The 17,631-nt window shown below is 37.0% G+C and overlaps 1 protein-coding gene across 4 annotated transcripts in view; it reads right to left on the bottom strand.

Annotated features, from left to right (window-relative positions):
* Positions 1-17,631, bottom strand: part of npas3 (neuronal PAS domain protein 3) — a 295,848-nt gene that overhangs the window by 86,724 nt on the left and 191,493 nt on the right. For all 4 annotated transcript variants that reach the window (XM_079634098.1, XM_079634099.1, XM_079634100.1 and 1 more), the window contains one exon: positions 13,505-13,594. In XM_079634098.1, the coding sequence (XP_079490224.1) occupies positions 13,505-13,594 (90 nt within the window). The remainder of the gene's footprint in view (positions 1-13,504; positions 13,595-17,631) is intronic.

The following is a 17,631-nucleotide window of genomic DNA, read 5'->3' as shown; positions in this document are numbered from 1 at the left end:
TGGCAACTCTTATTAATAAAAACACGTGTGAGGGCGTCTAGTGCTGAGAGAAAGACCACATAAGTGTCGAGATTTATAAGAAAGAGAACAAAGTGTTTGAGTGCTGAAAACTGACACGAGTCAAAACAATGTCTTACAGTCGGCTCAGCTACAGCTTTTGGGAAACACCGACAACAATATACTGTATAATATATTAAGAATTGTGGCAACAATCCCCCCCCCCCCCCCCCCCCCAATTTCTAATTATTATAATGCAAACAATCATTACTGTAATACAAAAAATATATTATTATGTACATTTTCAAGTATGTATACATTATGATAATATATGTTTTACTGCATGCTGATTTAAATAAAATTACTGCATTACAGAATTACAGTAATGAGAATTATTCGGTTTTTTTTGCAATTGTGTGTGCAAAAAGTGTGATCTGGAAATGTCTCTATATATAGAATCATCATGAATTTAATTTAATTTTTTCTATAAATAATGCTATAAATCACATAAATGGTTTAAGTATTTATACATCATAATAATATGTTTTACTGTATATAAAAACTTTGCATTACTCTATAACTGAAATTAGATAAGAATCACAGAAAAAAAAAATTAAATAGCTTTTGTGTTCATTTTCAAATGTGATCTGATCTCAGATTCACCCAATCAGATATTAAGATGATTACAAAGTTTGATAGAAACAAAGGATGCCTTTCCCCCCCAAATATTACAGTTCAGAAATATCAGTAAACTACATATGCCACATAAACAAACACGTTTTTCTCAATTTGATAAAGCACCCTACAATCAATCTCAAACTTCTGAAACGGCAATTATCAGCGCAATCAAATCCTCACTCGTTCTGAGCGAGCTACCGCGCTGAACCGCCGTATTTCCAATCCGATATTCCCGTTCCTGATCTCCGCTCAGATCAAAGACGGGCTAGGAAAGCCTGGTGTCAGCACTCTGGAGATACTATCGGCCAGATCCTCCGCCTGACATTAATAACGGCGGGCAGACATCTGAAATGAGAGGGGCCGTATCAGTCGGAGATGAGGAGAAATCTGGGCATTGTGCTTATCAAAGAGTCCTTTAGAGATCAGCGATAGCGGCCATGCTAACCCAGACGCTGCAGGTGTATGCTAACACACGCCACGCTGGCTGTGGATAAAACACGGCTAGAATTAAACCAAATTATCGATGCATGCTCTCGAATGCCACAGTACAAAAACATTAAGACCACAAGTGAAAAGAAGATCAAAGTATGACACTTTTTTCCAAGGACACTGATACGTTTACCTGTACTATTGAAACATGAATTCGAATTTAATGCAGCTGAGCTTTGCGAGTAAATAAACCGCATACGCACACCTACTGTGCCATTAGCATTTAACCAGAACAGTTACGACATGTGTCATTATTGAAAATTGTTTAAAGAGAATATATAATCAAATTTCTTTCATCTGGTACTCAACAAATGCTGATATATTGTTTTAGTTTCATAATAATTGGCATTCTATTGATTTGTTAGAGCTTATACTATTCAAATGGAAAGTGGGAAACAACAAGTAGAAGGTAATGCATATTAAGAGTAAATACAATAGTAGCTAATTGATTCATTAAAACATATTTAATGTAATTTTTAACGAGCTTTGAATAAAAGATTATGCCTTTTTTAGAGCAAAAAAATCCAAAAATGGTACTACAAAATGAAAATGTGTTTAACTAAAGTCACCAGTGAACTATAATCTTTCATTAAGGTTATAGATCTTGCATCTCTCTCTTAAAATGACTTATTTTTCAGACTCTACAATCACCAGTCATATAGAAACCAGCATCCAAGGACTGTGCCATCCACTTTTCATGACCCCATGCATTTTAATGGGTAAAATTAAGTGGTTGGATATCCTCCTTTAGTCAGAAATATGACACATTACAAAAGTAAAATGGGTTGCAACTGCAGCTTTATTGTGTCTCAACTCGAATATCACATTGCAGTTTTTCTGAGGCCTGCAAATGTTTTTGTGTGAATTGAATAGAATGCACTCAAAATGACATTTCCTCAAATGACTCTCTCATTTACTTGACTTTCTTGCACAAAAGAAAAAATGTTCAGCAAAATTCCCAAGTTGCTCTTTTCCCCATGCGGTCACCGTTCACTTTCACAGTATGGAAAAGAGCATTCTGGATAACACATCAACTAAATTTTTAACTATTTCCCTGCCATTGATGGAATTTTCTGGCTTTCTGTGTTTTCAGTGTTATACTGTAGGGGGCGCTATGACACATCTTCTGAAGGAGTACTAAATCTCCTGATCAAAAGACACGTGAAGAAGAAGCAGAAACGAGCGACAGCATATGTAATCATGTGCATAACGCGATCATCAACATTAAACATAAATCAAAACTGCCTAATGTTACTGAATGAAATGTCGACCCAGGACGAGGTACAAGCTTTGGCGGTGTTGATGGACTCGATCTACTCCTCCTGTGATTTGATCATCGTTCTGAATCCCATCGGGATGTAGTCTTTGACAAAAACACGATTTTCTCAGCTTTTTGCTCAAAATGTTGCTTTTTTTTTTATGAAACACCCACAATTCAAGTGTTGATCAAAAAGAATGCATTAAGCTAGAATAATTTTTATTTTATTTTTAAAGCAGAGTCTGTTCTTTCTTTTGATATTTTGCACTCAGGGGCAATGAAAATTTTGTGCAAATGATAAAAAAAAAAAAACGCAGGCGGGGAAAGAGTTAAAGACGTGAAGGGAGGAAAATGACAGAATTTTCCTTTTTCTGGTTACTGAAATGCATAAGTTCTGTCGAATAGATAAATCCAATGACTGTCTAAGGTGCAACCATCTATAAAGACAAAAGGATCTAAAACAAAGGTGAGGAAAAAACCTTCTAAAAGTTCCCTGACCTTGACAATGTGCCGCCAAACCATCTGTTCTTCAGTTAAAACACTCCCGCTACAGGCTCTGTGTCCGCTTTCCTAAACTCTCTCTCTTCCTCTGCTTCTCTCCATCCCTCCTTGCAGTCTAGTCACTTAAGCACACAACAGCGTCCATTGTTCGACAATTGGCGTGCCAGACTATCTGCAGCACCTCTAATTTTTCAGTCATCCAATTATTAATGGCCTTTGTTGACTTTGAGATTACCGCTGATTCTTCCTCTTTTCCGGAATGTTTCCAGCTTGACATCAAGATGGAGAAGGTCTAACTTTGGTTCCCCAAAGGACGCCGCCCAGGAAACCTTGACATGCACAAAGACAGGCACGCGGACGAGCCTGCCCTGCCGAGAACGATAAGGTCACCTGTGGGATTGCTGAGATTATCTCTGTCAAGCACTCGGACGCAGTGCAGTCAAATGATGCATCATGCAGTCATTTTCAGCAGGAAAAATCAATTTCTTCACTAGGTCGCTATTTGCTTTTCAAAGTGCCCTTGTAGTCTTTGGCTCGGAGCACTTATCAATTTAAATGTTGTGAATTAATAATGTTTTTAAGCCACGTTCCTTGTATAAGCAGGGAAATGCTTCCACCCGTCTCTTTTTTGTCAGTCCCATGTGGGCGACATGTGTGGCCGGTTATTCAATGGCGGAGATAAAAACCATTGAATAAGAATAACATACAAACCATCTAAATATGGAACAGGTCGTTGCTTTTTTTTTAAATTGCTACCACACAAATAATTATGATTTAAAATCTTATACATATATGCAGTTCTGCATTTTTTTTTGTCCCATTATCAGTGGTTTCACTAATGTACAGTCATACTGTGTATTTTGTGAAACTGGTAACACTTTACAATAAGGTTAAGGTTCATTAGTTAACTAAATTAGTTAACATGACATTTACTAATACTTATTAGTTAATGCACTGTGAACTAGTATACTAGTATGAACTAACAATGAACAGCTGTATTTTTATATTAACAAATATTAACAAATACAGTAACAAATGTACTTGCTCATGGTTAGTTCATGTTAGTTAACACATTAACTAATGTTAACTAATTAACCTTATTGTAAAGTGTTACCGTAAAACTCATGATTGTTTGAAAAGCAGTATAAATGTTACACAAAAACGATGTCAATTAATAAATTACTATATATATATATATATATATATATATATATATCGGTTCGGGTGATATAACGCACGCATGCACGCACACTATATATATATATCTCAGAGTAATGATAATCAAGTAGTTGATGCAAAAACAACACACACACACACACACACACACACACACACACACACACACACACACACACACACACACACACACACACACACACACACACACACACACACACACACACACACACACACACACACATATATATATATGTATGTTCATTTATATTACTCAGTATTTATGCAATTCAAGTGGATTATGAACACCTGAATGGGAATAGTGACCGATATGTGGTAGATTAGTGGATGCTTCTAGTTCATTCAAGAAGTTAAAGCCCTACCAGAAGAGCTAATTAAAGATCATCTTTTTCCTTTTCATATCTCAATCTTTACCATTTAAAAACAACAAACCGGGCTTCAAAGGAGAGTACCACAGCCAGCACACAAAGCTTAATTGTTCCAGAGGGGCATGATGGGATATGACAGCTCCTCCATGACTGTCTGTGAGCTCAGGGTGAGAGCGGGAACAGGAGGGGCAGTTCTGGGAGCGCTGTGGATCGCGGGTGGCTCAATTAAACATGACCTTCCTCTGCCCCTGTCTCTCGCCGCACCGCCACAGGCTCACATGCAAATGCTGACCCTCGGCAGCCACAGCATCATAAATAAAAGAATACTTATTATCCATTTAGTAATATTTCTGAGTCTACCTTGATGGGCTGTTCTAAAAGCCAGTGAAAATATTCTCCATTGTTTCATTGTTCAGGGCTTGGCTGGTTATTCTGAAATTAGGTTGGTGGCCGTATACAGTACTCTGATCTGTATTATGAACAGTGAATAATTATAATACCCTATATTATTAATTTCAAAACATAACTAACTATTGTACATAATCATTCACTGTTAAAAAAACTATGCAGATTATATATATCAGTGTCTTTGGACTAAGATCTAGGATTTATAATTCATGGTCTATTATAAATATTAAACTAAAATAACTTTTGTATTTGAATTTTCTATTTGAACACACAAAATAAAATTATTTTTTATATAAAATTATTATCACCCCTAATATATATATAAATATATATATAAAACTTATTTTATACAAAAATAATAAAATGCAATAATAAATCCAACATTATTTAATATATCTTGATATATATTTGCTATAAAATGACTTAAAAATATGCTTTTTCTATCAGAGAAATCAGATCATAATGTATTAAAATGTATTATGTCTTTCCTTAATCGGTGGGGTGAAATATGACCCAGACATGTTCTTGATGGAGATTAACCCCGTCACCTTCACTAGCCATGCCAAAAACGTTCAAAAGCATCACTTCAGAGGATAAATGTTAAAGACACAGGGGGGTGTGAACAAGTGAGAGAGTAGATATCGAGATAAAGGATGGTCTGAAGGCAACTGACTCACAAAGATGTGATCAGACATTCGGCCAGACGTTTATGCTAATAGATTCGATATTCCTCGAGTCTCCCTGGCCGGAGCGGAGCACATGGATGTCTGAGTGATGGCGAGGAGGGCCGAACGTGTGGGGATGTGACGCGCTCCCCTGTCACCCGCAGCACAGCAGATGTCTACATTCAATCCCAGCACAACCTGAATAGAGACGGGGCAGCAGGGTCTAAAGCCGACAGGCTCTTTCATGAAAAACAACGGGAAAAGGCAGTGCACATTCCTGGAGGCGTTCCAGATCCGTCACTATTGCCAAACGTAGAGCGGCAAATTCCTCCACCATATGGTAGATTACACAAGGCCTTCGGATGTCACTGTGCGTACTGTACGACAGCTAAGCTGGCGGTTATGGAGCAGGAACGCGGATAAATCGAAATCCTACGAGGCAGATGAGACCTCAGATGGTCGCTTTATTCCAGATGTATCAATTTCCTTGGATATCTAGTCCATGCAAGTGCATATGCTGTACTGGCAGGGGTGCCTGCTGCAAATGGCCAAATTCCAGAAGCTAATATTCTTTTGGCCGGAATAATGCAATTATTATTTTCCTAGCTATCAGCGTAAGCACACGGTGCCATCTGTTACACAAAAGCAAACATACACATCTCAATTACAAAAACAGACAGCTGCCCGCGTGCCGTGTCAGCGGCGCACGAAACGTCGGGGAATGCGCTTGACCCGGCGACAAGGTCCTTTTCAAAAGCAGCTTTTCCTTCGCGACCACCTCGAAAACTCAATAAGAAAATCCCAAGTGGCGTGATGTTATCGCCGCCTCTCAATTTGCGTCGACCGTAAAGACAAACCTGGCCATTAATCTGGGAAAGATGGCTGTGCAATCCATCACATATTAATTATTGGAGGTGAACTAATCACCCGGTGCAGAAGCCAAGCAGAGAGGGATGAAAAACTCAGGCAAGTGAAAAATTTGGCAACATATGCCTATTTACATACAGAAGCTAAATGATAACAGCTATTAGTGCAGCAAAAATGGATAAACGGCCATCTGTTGAACTGAATAATACGGATGCGGATGAAAAGGGGTGTTACTTTTACTGTCAAACGCAAAAACCTTGTTATCAGCCGAATCTGAGAGAGGAGTCAAAGACCATCGAGATAAGAGAGTGAAAACACGTCCGCACGCTTCAGCTTGGGCACATTAACTGTATTATCAAAGAGCCGAGGGCAGGTGGAGCCATTGTTTAGCATCATGGTAATGTCGGCCATACAAGAAGAGAAGCTCGCGCTCGCTGTAAAAATCTGCTGGCTTCTCCGGTCTGCACACATTAATCTAACACAAGGTGGTCAATGGCCATGGAGGGAAAAGCAATTTCGCATCCTTCGCTCGCTGACCTGAGGAGAGCAGAGAGGAGGGGACGGATGGACAGAGGGAATGTGAAGGAAAAAAAAGTCATGCAAAAGCACAATCTAATATATATAAACTTGCTGCTAAAATCGACATGAAATGGTGTTCGCATTCAAGTCAAACAGAATATTCAGTGAGAAATAATGTAGGACAGTACTTGATATTCTCTATTTCAATTTGATTGCTTTGTGAAAAGTAGACTAAGACACTATTGGTTAATTTAAAATATCTATATAATAATAATATTAATATTAATAATAAGCTAAAACTTTATTTTGATTGTCCGCTTAAGACATTCTAGTAACTATAAGCTACTTTGCAAACATTCGACTATTTCTGCCACAATACCATGGTTACAGTTAGTGTGACTACATTAAATCCATGGTGAATGTTGGTGATTTGTGGATTGAAAAGCTCTCTATAACTTGTTCGTTCATAGCACAATGTTCTCCTGGTTTCAGTGTCAGCGCAGTTTGATCTGATATCTGTGGTTTATAACTGAATTTGAATGCTTTCCATTAGATCTCACTCCAATATTATTAATGCAGCAGTGAATTCACACGCTTTCTCACTGGATCTCCCAGCGTCGTGTAGTGGCGGTGTCGAGTAAACCTGTTCTGAGCTCTCGCTGGTGCTGTCTGGGTCCGGGTTGAGCAGCTCAAACAAGTAGCGTGGTTTCGTTTCACTTTTGTTTCGTTTGATGTTTCTCATATGCAACATGAAATGAAGCTCTTATCAACCCGGTGGTGGCACCAGTGCGACCTCTAACAAAATGTAGTCACACCGGCAGGAAAAAAGGTTGCAAAATGTGACCATTTGGTTGCAGTCTGGAGCCCTAAACCTAAAAATATATTTAATTGGGGAGAAATCTCCTAATGGGGAGATTTATTGTATATTTTATTGTATTAAAACAAATTCGGTAACGCTATAGATTACAGCCTGGAGAGTACTGCGTAATTAAGACGAATTTACAGCGTAACTTTCTGTAATTATAGTCTACCTATAAAGTACTTGCATGCAAGTATAAGGGAACAATATGTAAAGTTTGGGGAATACAGGGGTAACAACAATGTAAGTATTCTACTATCAATGTTTCCGAGTCAGTTATATTAGATTGGGAGTATGTATGTTTATTGTACTTCCCCTGTAACTACATGGAACAAGAGGGTAACAAGCACCGCTACATGAAACAAGAGTATCGTTCCCCAATATTTAAGCAAAAGTTGCAATTGTTTTAGTTTTCAGTGCAATTTTGTTAAAATTATTACTGTATAAATGCATAGATATGTACCCTGTCATTTTTTAAAAAGCCTATAGTATTGGTACACGATTATTACAAAAAAGGTATGCAGTGTATGTTCTTGCTAAATTGGTCCCAAATGTGATTGTTGTATCATAATAGTAGAATAAGGACCCATTAGTTCTATAATACTTACAGCATAAATTAGGGCTGTCAAAAGATTAATCGTGATTAATCACATCCAAAATAAAAGTTTGTGTTTACATAATATATGTGTGTATACTGTGTAGAATTATCATGTATAAATACACACACATTCATGTATATATTTAAGGAATAATTGCATTTATATACTGTATATACATGTATATAATTTATATTATATATAAATATTTTATATATAAATAACCAATTTTTCTTAAATATATACATGATTGTGTATGTTTTTATATATATATATAAATAATTATACACAGTACACACACATATATTATGTAAACACAAACTTTTATTTTGGATGCGATTAATCGCGATTAATCTTTTGACAGCCCTAGTATAAATATATATTTTTTATTCTCCTGGTTGTTACCCCTTTATTCCCCAAACTTTACATGTTGTTCTCTTACACATAAGTACTTTATAGGTACACTATAATCACAGAAAGGTGCGCTGTTAAATCGATTTAATTACACAGTACTTTCTCTACGATTATTCTCCTCTGAATGAGATGCAACCTGTATTGCTGTAACCTAACCAGAGCTTTTAAGTAAACTGCCGGCACCCAACATGTGTAACCTACGATCAAACCCAACCCGGAGGGATTTAACCGTTTTACAAAACATGCCATAAATCACACCGTCAAAGACTATTGTGCAGCTGGCTTGGAATCACAGTAAGGTCCAGCCGATGTCATTACGGGGACAGTGAACTCCATGACTGGACGCTTCCTATCTACTTTCAAAGGGATTGAGGAAGAGCTCGATTTAGAGATTAGTGCTCCTCTAGTGCCCTGCGAGGCCGCAGTATCTGTCTGAGAGCAGAGCTTGGATTTGAGCAGCTGAGCGCTCGTATGATTGAGCCGCGGTGCTAAAAGGTCATGCTATCGACTGTGCCTAGTGTAATGGCCGCAGTATGGTTCAAGCCCTGAATCTTTAATAACCTTCATCATTAGCTCTTAGGAAATCAGAGCTCGCACAGAGCGGTCTGAAGAGATCTATTGGCTCTCACCATCGCAACGACGAGCTGTAACTTACAGGATTACGAAACGCAGGGTTAAACGGCTGTTATAAACCATTATGCTAGATTCAAAAAAGTTCAAGGAGAAGTGTTCAACATGACTGATAGCACCACTCCATTAAGGCTGTTCTAACTACATTACATTCATGTTACTGTGATTGTTATTTACAGATTTTTTAAAAAATGTAACAAAAAGATGCAGAAGCACATTAAAACTGATGCAAGACTTGAGCTACAACCATCCTGAATGCAGTATAAATTCATATTCTCAGTATAACCCAAAGTTTAGTTATCAAACAGACATTTATAAAAAAGATAAGCTATCCTGGTGATTACTTGCATGGCTGGAGATGTGCATTAACTGAGCACCAAAATCTAATTTGATTTTGAACAAATGTTAATTAACTACTCAGAGCGCCAACGTTAAACTATAAACCTAGAATATATATGAAAATCATATATTAGTCTTATTTTAGATAAACCGCAGCACACAAAAAAAAAAATGCACAGAACTGTCAACGCAGAAAAGCTCACAAATTGCTCATCCAATTAACGATGAAAATAATGAAGTACACCTTATAAATGTGTGGCCTCTAGGACAGATTAACGAAGAAAAAGGTTTAGCAATTAAGATCAGGAGAGTTATGGGATAAGCTTAACCATGTAAGATAATAAACCCTACTTAGACTAAAGACTTTACAAGCACTTTATCAGCAGTCTAACCTAAAGATAATACCACAGAAAAAGAGCAAGCCAAATTCCAAAAGCCTGGATTTTGAGAATTAATCAATTATTTGATAAAAATCATCAATCAATTAATGCTGAATTAATTTCGAGTTGGCTTTAGACTTCTCTTCTTAATTCATATCTCAATCCCTCTATCTAGCAGACTATTTTTATATTATTTTACAGCCACTGTTGCTTTTATAATTTAGAAGACTCAATATTTACAATGTCTAAATCTGACAGGTCATATCTGCACTTCAACTTGATTGAAAGCATATGTTCACATGCACTACATAGTATTTACTTTACTGCTATTTTTAATTTGCGTATTTCATGCTCAGTTTTGGTTTCAGTTTGGTTTTGATGGACTCTTAGTTTGTATTTCATTATTGTGTTTCCTGCTGGAAACTGTGTTCAAAATCGACCCCTATACCCTCATTCACTAGTCCCTACATTACTATAATATAATATAGTTAACTTGAAGGAGTGAATGAAAACGAGTGAGTGAATGAAAACGAGTGAGTGAATTCGGACACTGGAAGGGCTGTCGCTTGCGTAGTTTCTGCTTGCTGTTTAATAATCATCCGTCATGGAAACTGGCATGTATAAACCTAAATTAAACAATTTGATAATCAAGTAAAAAGGAATGTATACCTGTAAGAAATTGCGCTGTAGCCACATTGGACCAGCGGTTTGGAAAATGGATGGATGATTTCGTACACAGCAATAGTCACTAGTTTGCTCCTATGGTAACTGATTATGTTGTACACCTGTTTCTAGTTTATTTCTTTTTTATTTCTTCTATTTCTAGTTTGCCCTCAGTCTTGTGTTTCTTTTAACTGCCAAGTGTTTTCTCCTGTGATTTCTGATGATTTGGATCATCTTCTTATTGTTATTAATAAAAGTGCTGCAATTACATCCCCTTCTCCTCATTTTGCCTGAACTGTCATGACACATGCATATAATAAAACAATAACAATAAAAAAGCATACATACTGTGTGCAGTACACATACTTTCTTTAAAAGTATTATGTAATACTTAAAATATCTAATTTATATAATATCTTACTTATCACCCTGAAGTATCATCTCGGTTTCATCTGTCAGACTAGAAATGAAAGTTCATGACGAGTACATTGTCTTATCACAGCTTATTTTGTATACAGGATATATATATACACAGTAGTTATGTCAATTTATACAGTAAACTACATGGAGCATTTAAGTTTATAAAACAGTTTTGCATTATGCAATGATCACAGGAGTCCAATTATCACCTTGAAAAAAAAATAGGAATACATTTCTAAATAAAACTAGTGTAGGTGGGAGATTAAAAATGTAGGTTGTTTTCATTTACCAAGCTATAAATAGAAGGTTGATTTGAGTGCACGGCATTGTGGGATACAGTATTTCATGCAATGTTCTGTGATTATATACTGTTGAATTTTGAACCCAGGTCATCCAGGTACTCGTAGACCGTGGACAGTATATATAATTAATACTATTTTTTTTAAATAGTAGTTTAAGCCAATTTATACTGTATACTCAAAGGAGCTTTGGTAACACTTTATTTAAAGCCTTTATATATAATAGATTATTAAATTTTTTTAAATATATTAAATTTAAAAAATAATTAATAATGCCTTTAATGCACCTTATAATGCATATGGTCTCATGAATGAACCACAGTTATAATGCATTATAATTATTATCTATTTATTGTTCCACCTTTAGAAAGTATAACGCTTTAAAACACATTACAAACTAATTTCAGATCAAACAAGGAATCTGCAAACATTATAATGCATTTTTACTTTGGTTAAAATTATTTATGAAAAGACATGTTGCAGTATTACATACATTATGAATATATAATGGGTTATACGTAAAGGCTTTAAGTAAAATGTTTCTTTATTTAAAGGGGCACTTCACAGCTGGCAAAGTGGGCTTTCAATAAAACTGAAGAAATGTTTTTATTTTATTTTATGTTTTTTATCGGTGCTACCTGATTAGAGAAAACAAAGAAAAAGGCAGTTGTCTTCTTTTTTGCCAAATAGGTACAGTAGGAAAACTTCAACACCCATAATGCACTGAGCATGTTGCCGTCTTGCATTAGTAGGAAATACTTCTTAGCAAACTTTTAGTTATAATGGTGTCGACTTTTATGGTTCCCAGGTGCAAGAATTCAAAGAGTAAACGTTTAGCGGGAGTGAGTTACTTTCGGTTTCCAGTGAAATATCTAGTGCATTGCAAGCAGTGGGTAAAAGCTACAAAGAATCGTAAATATGTAAAGAACACCAGGACAGAAAATCTGAAAACCTCAGTGTTTGTAGTCAACATTTCAAAACTGGATGACTATGAACACAGTGTTTTAGGTCAAACAGAGTGAAATAAACTGCCATTCCATCAGTTCCCACCAAAGCAAGAAAGCTGTTGCCATAATGTTGTACCATAATGCTGTTCAAAGAGTAGATATAGTACGATACAATTTCAGTGATAAACCTACCCTTACAATAACTGTTCTGTCATTAACCCTCAGTCGATCTGACTTAAAAAAAAATATGGTAAAAATTCGATACGTATTCTCAATTGAATCACTTTTTCATGTATGAGATTAAAAATCGGAGATTGGTATCATTTTCCACACTAGAAATGGAAGGTCAAATAGAGTGCATTGTATTGTGGAATACAGTACTCCATGCAGTGTGCTCTTTTTGGGCCCTTACATACTGTGTTCTGTATATAAGATGCATATCATTTTCTTTTGAAATCGGCGGTAGTATTGTCATCCTGAACACAGCCCAAACTATTCCCAATCTCTGACAGAAGGAAATGAGTTAAACTGCTGCAAACTGTTACAGTCGCCGGTACAGCGAGCATCTTGAAGGCACCTGTGCGGTTTAGATCCCTCATACAAGGACAGCAAGAGACGGTTCTGATGGTTTTTGTGGATTCTTGAACCACCGGTGAACAGAAGCTGCCTGTTGTGCAGCCGTGTCTGGTTTGATTGAAGCCTGCTAGCACTCGAGATGAAGCTCAGCTAGACAGGACCGCAAGAGTTCTGAAGGTCACTTTCTCACCGTCTGACCTCACCGATCTGTCTGTTTATTGAAAGGCCCTGGCTCGAGCCAACAGGAGCGGGGAACACGCTAGCATTCCAATGAGAACATCTCTCCGGCACTTAAAATATGCAGTGATGAACGCCGCGAATTAAACGGCAGCAAACACAACCGCGGGAGTTTATCTAACACTAATTTGTCCGGATTCTCTTCCGCACCGATGGACGAAAAGAGATGGGAGAGTGAAAATCTCAAGTGCACTCACCTGTGAAAGCCCCAGGTATATGGACACTGTCTCTGAGATGTACAAAAACCTCCCCTCCTTGTTTAGTGCAAATACAAATCCATCCAGGGACTGTGGAGGAAACAGAAAGAGAGAAAAGAGAAGAAACAAGTCAGGCGAGAGTCTCACAAATAGCTTATTTCTCACAGCAGAGAGAGAGAAGCCATCAAGCCCAGAATTGCAAACAGAACCGCATCCCATGTGGAAACGACTGACAGATCATTAAAGAGCAACAATTACAACGTCAATTAACAGCTCCGGATCACAGACGCCTCAACTCTAAGGGATGGTGTGAGCAATGCATAAATATTAGGCAAAAAACACCTCGTTCATGTGAATAAAGGTCTTTTTTTTTTTTTTTTGACAAATCAGATTTGTTTTTCCGTATTTCCAGATTCTTTGAGTTGGTTAACTCCATCACGCAGCGACCTGCTTCTATCAAGGTTGTGTAAAATCAAGCAGGACTATCTCGGATGTGTCCTTGACAATAATTTAAGTGGTGCAAAGATGGCTAAATTTCTTGCTATATAGTTTTCTGGATAAACCATGTTTAGTGCAATGTCATTTTGAATATACATGCATTTCTTGGATGTCTGATCATTCTCATGAATGTATGGTTGGATAAGTTACAGAAATCTCAAAATAAATTGATGTTTAGTTTTAGGTTTTAGTACTTTTACACATTTTACGTATCCCATATCAGACATCTTGACTGGTTACCTATAAAACACAAAATAATCAATAAAAGAGCTCCTATGTATTTAAATACTGTACAAACAGTAAGTGAGAAACATTGTTATAATACTAGGCAAAGTCTTAAGAATATTACATTATATCAAATCTATGTATGGTCGTAGGTCTTTCCAATACTTAGGGGCTCAAGAATGGAATAAGTTGCCTCTGGATATTAAAAGTATTTCAAATATGGTTGGTTTTAGTTTGAAAGTAAAAAGTTGGTTATTAGATAGGTTGTTATAGCGATTAATTTGTATTAGTGTCTTGTGTGGATGATAATCTATTTCACTCGAATACGTCATAATATGAAAAAACAGATGCGTTACGTTTTATTGTGGCTGTAGGGTTAGGATTTAGGTTATTGGGTTTATTTGTTTCAGCGTTGGCCATCAGCATTGTGATTGACCAATGAAATCTTTAGGACGTGCAGTGGGGAGGATTTGTGCTTAAATGTGTAAGTGGAAAAACAACACGCTGCATCGCTGTAGCATTTACTGTAAATATTGTATTCAACCAACATGTTAACTAAAAATGGAATTCATTTCTCACATTCTGGAGAGAAGTTTTTTTTTTTTCAATGCACAAGGTAGCAGCGTGAAGAACAGAAAAATGTCACCGCACACACAAACCATATGAAAGCTGAAGTGCTTGATTGTGAATAAAATCACCTCTGTTTGGTCAATGACACACTGCAGCTGCAAAATCACTTTTTATTTAGCATGGTGTAAACTGCTGGCACAGCTTGGCAGGCGGTTCTGTTTTCAGTGCCACCACCGTTTTATCGTTTTACCGTCTGCTTCTGCTTCCTCACTGAAAATATCAACCCACCCTTACTGTAAAAACATGCCTGTGCAAATTATATTATGTTGCTTCTTGCACGTTTCATGGAACTTTCAAAGTGAAAGTTGCTAAAAGTGCTAAAAGCGTGTTCAGTTTTACCTTTAACAGATGTTTAAAGGTTTAACAGTTTAGCTTCTTTAAGCAAGACACAGTTTCAAATGTGACCCTTGACCACAAAACCAGTCACATGGGTACATGGGTATTTGTTGAAATGGAGATTTCTACATCATCTGATAGGACAATATTTGGCTGAGATACAACTATTTTAAAATCTGGAATCTCAGGGGGCAAAACAATCAAAACATTGAGAAAATCGCCTTTAAATTTGTCCATTTATGTTCGCGATTGTGCTGCATTCACTCACAAAAATAAATGTTTTATATATTTACAGTAAGAAATTTACAAAATATCTTCATGGACCATGATCTTTACTTACTATCCTAATGATTTTTGGCATAAAAGAAAAATCGATAAGTTTGACCCATACGATGTATTGTTACATCATTTATACCCGCACAACATGTGACTGGTTTTGTGATCCAGGGTCACAAAAGATCTTCCCTGAAACTGGTTTCTAGCATACATCTGTGGTTTCTATGGTGTTCTGGGTGGTTGCTTACTAGTCACTATAAAAAATGTTTTGCTTTTAATAAACTAAACTTACTTGTACTACATAGCCTACAATTGATTTATCCAATAAATATGAATTGACAAAATTAAAAAAGTTATTTATTATTGTGAAAGTAGGTAAAAAAATAAATATAAATATAACGAGTTGAGATTTCTTCCAGTGTACAGTATGTTATTCTAGTCTCCTTGATATGGCTAATTTTCCTCAGTGGGATTTTCTTTGCCTGTTTTATCATTATAAACACACATTTAAACCACAATTTTAGATATCAATCACATTTGAGCCATCATTCATGTCCGTAGTACAAAAAATACAGGATGAAGCCAGCATTCAATATGCAATACAATGTTTAGTAAGCACTGCTAATTATCACAGACGCCATGACCAATACATAAATGTTCTGCAAAACAAAGCCTGATCCATATCAATAAAAGTCACATACATAAGAAAAGAGTGGTCGTGTTGGGTTATTAGGGATTTTGGACTAAGGGAAGCCGATATCACCGCTGGAGGTGCTGCTGTTTGGTCTCCAACAGTCAACAATTAAGGCATTGAGGTCACATGGGTTAATTACATATTGTCCCCCGCTGCCTCAGATAATCCGTGGGGTGATGCACCCTGGGCGAGAAAATGGCAGAAAGGAACGAAGAGAGAGAAAAAAACAAGGTATTGTGCACAATGTCACAGCTGATCTGATCACCTTTTTATGAAAATCAGGTTTACACAGACGGGGTGGGAAAGCATCCCTCTCTCGTTTATTTCCGAGTTAAAAGCAGCATTGGCAGCTGGCGAGAGAGCGTGCGGTCTCTGCTCGCCGATAAAACAGAGCAGCCTCGGGCTATTTACAGCGTGCTGATATGCAGCTGACAACAGCACGTCCCACGGCGGCCCGCTAGCGCATCACTTCCTCCCTGAGCACGCATCTGCTGGAGGTGATGTGTTAGACTCGCGCTTTACATTACACTGCGCTAATGCTAATACTGTCCCATTATATGGCACTTTACATCTGAAATGCTAATATGCCAATATAGATGCGTTAACATAAATGCTACGCTAACACGGATGCTTATTTACCTTACTTACAGCAACAAAAAGCTTCAAGGGACTGTATTCTACACATTTAGCATTTAATTTCCCCCCTGAAGTCCACTTATAATATCAGTCAAGGTTTCTTGCACCAAAGTGGTTGTAAATTAGCCTTAGCTGACCATGTTTTCACCCTCGCTCTGACCCTCAGGGGCCGTTCACACAGAATGCGCTCTTATATTCCATCTGAGCTATTTTTTAATTGTTGTTCTATGTAAATATGCTCCAGACAAACATCTTTGCTGCATTTGTTATGCCTTGCTCGCCTCTTTGCATGTGAAAACTACTGATATAGAGTTCATGTTGTTGCATTGGTCTGTACATAATTGTGAACATGACAAATTTTGAAAAATATATGTTTATACTGAATATATATACTATATACTACCATTCAAAAGTATGTAATATTGTGAAATATACATTTTTAAATAACTGCTATTTTAATATATTTAAATTGTAATTTATTCCTGTGATGTCAAAGCTGAATTTTCAGCATCATTACTCCAGTTTTCAGTGTCACATCTTTCAGAAATCATTCTAATTTGCTGATCTGTCTTTCTGACCAACCTGTCTGTTTGTCTACCTACAGTACCTACTGTACCTACCTGTCTGTCCACGTACCTGTCTGTCTGTCTTTCTGTCTGTCTGTCTGTCCACATACCTGTCTGTCTGTCTGTCTTTCTGTCTATCTACCTACCTACCTACCTGTCTGTCTTTCTTTCTGTCTGTCTACCTACGTACCTGTACATGTACCTGTCTGTCTGTCTGTCTGTCTATCTACCTATCTGTCTACCTCCCTATCTATCTCTCTGTCCAT

Source organism: Phoxinus phoxinus (assembly GCF_949152265.1).
Source record: "Phoxinus phoxinus genome assembly, chromosome: 13".
NCBI lineage: Eukaryota > Metazoa > Chordata > Actinopteri > Cypriniformes > Leuciscidae > Phoxinus > Phoxinus phoxinus.
Note: the sequence above shows the minus strand (reverse complement) of the source record. Positions and strands in the feature narration are given on the sequence as shown.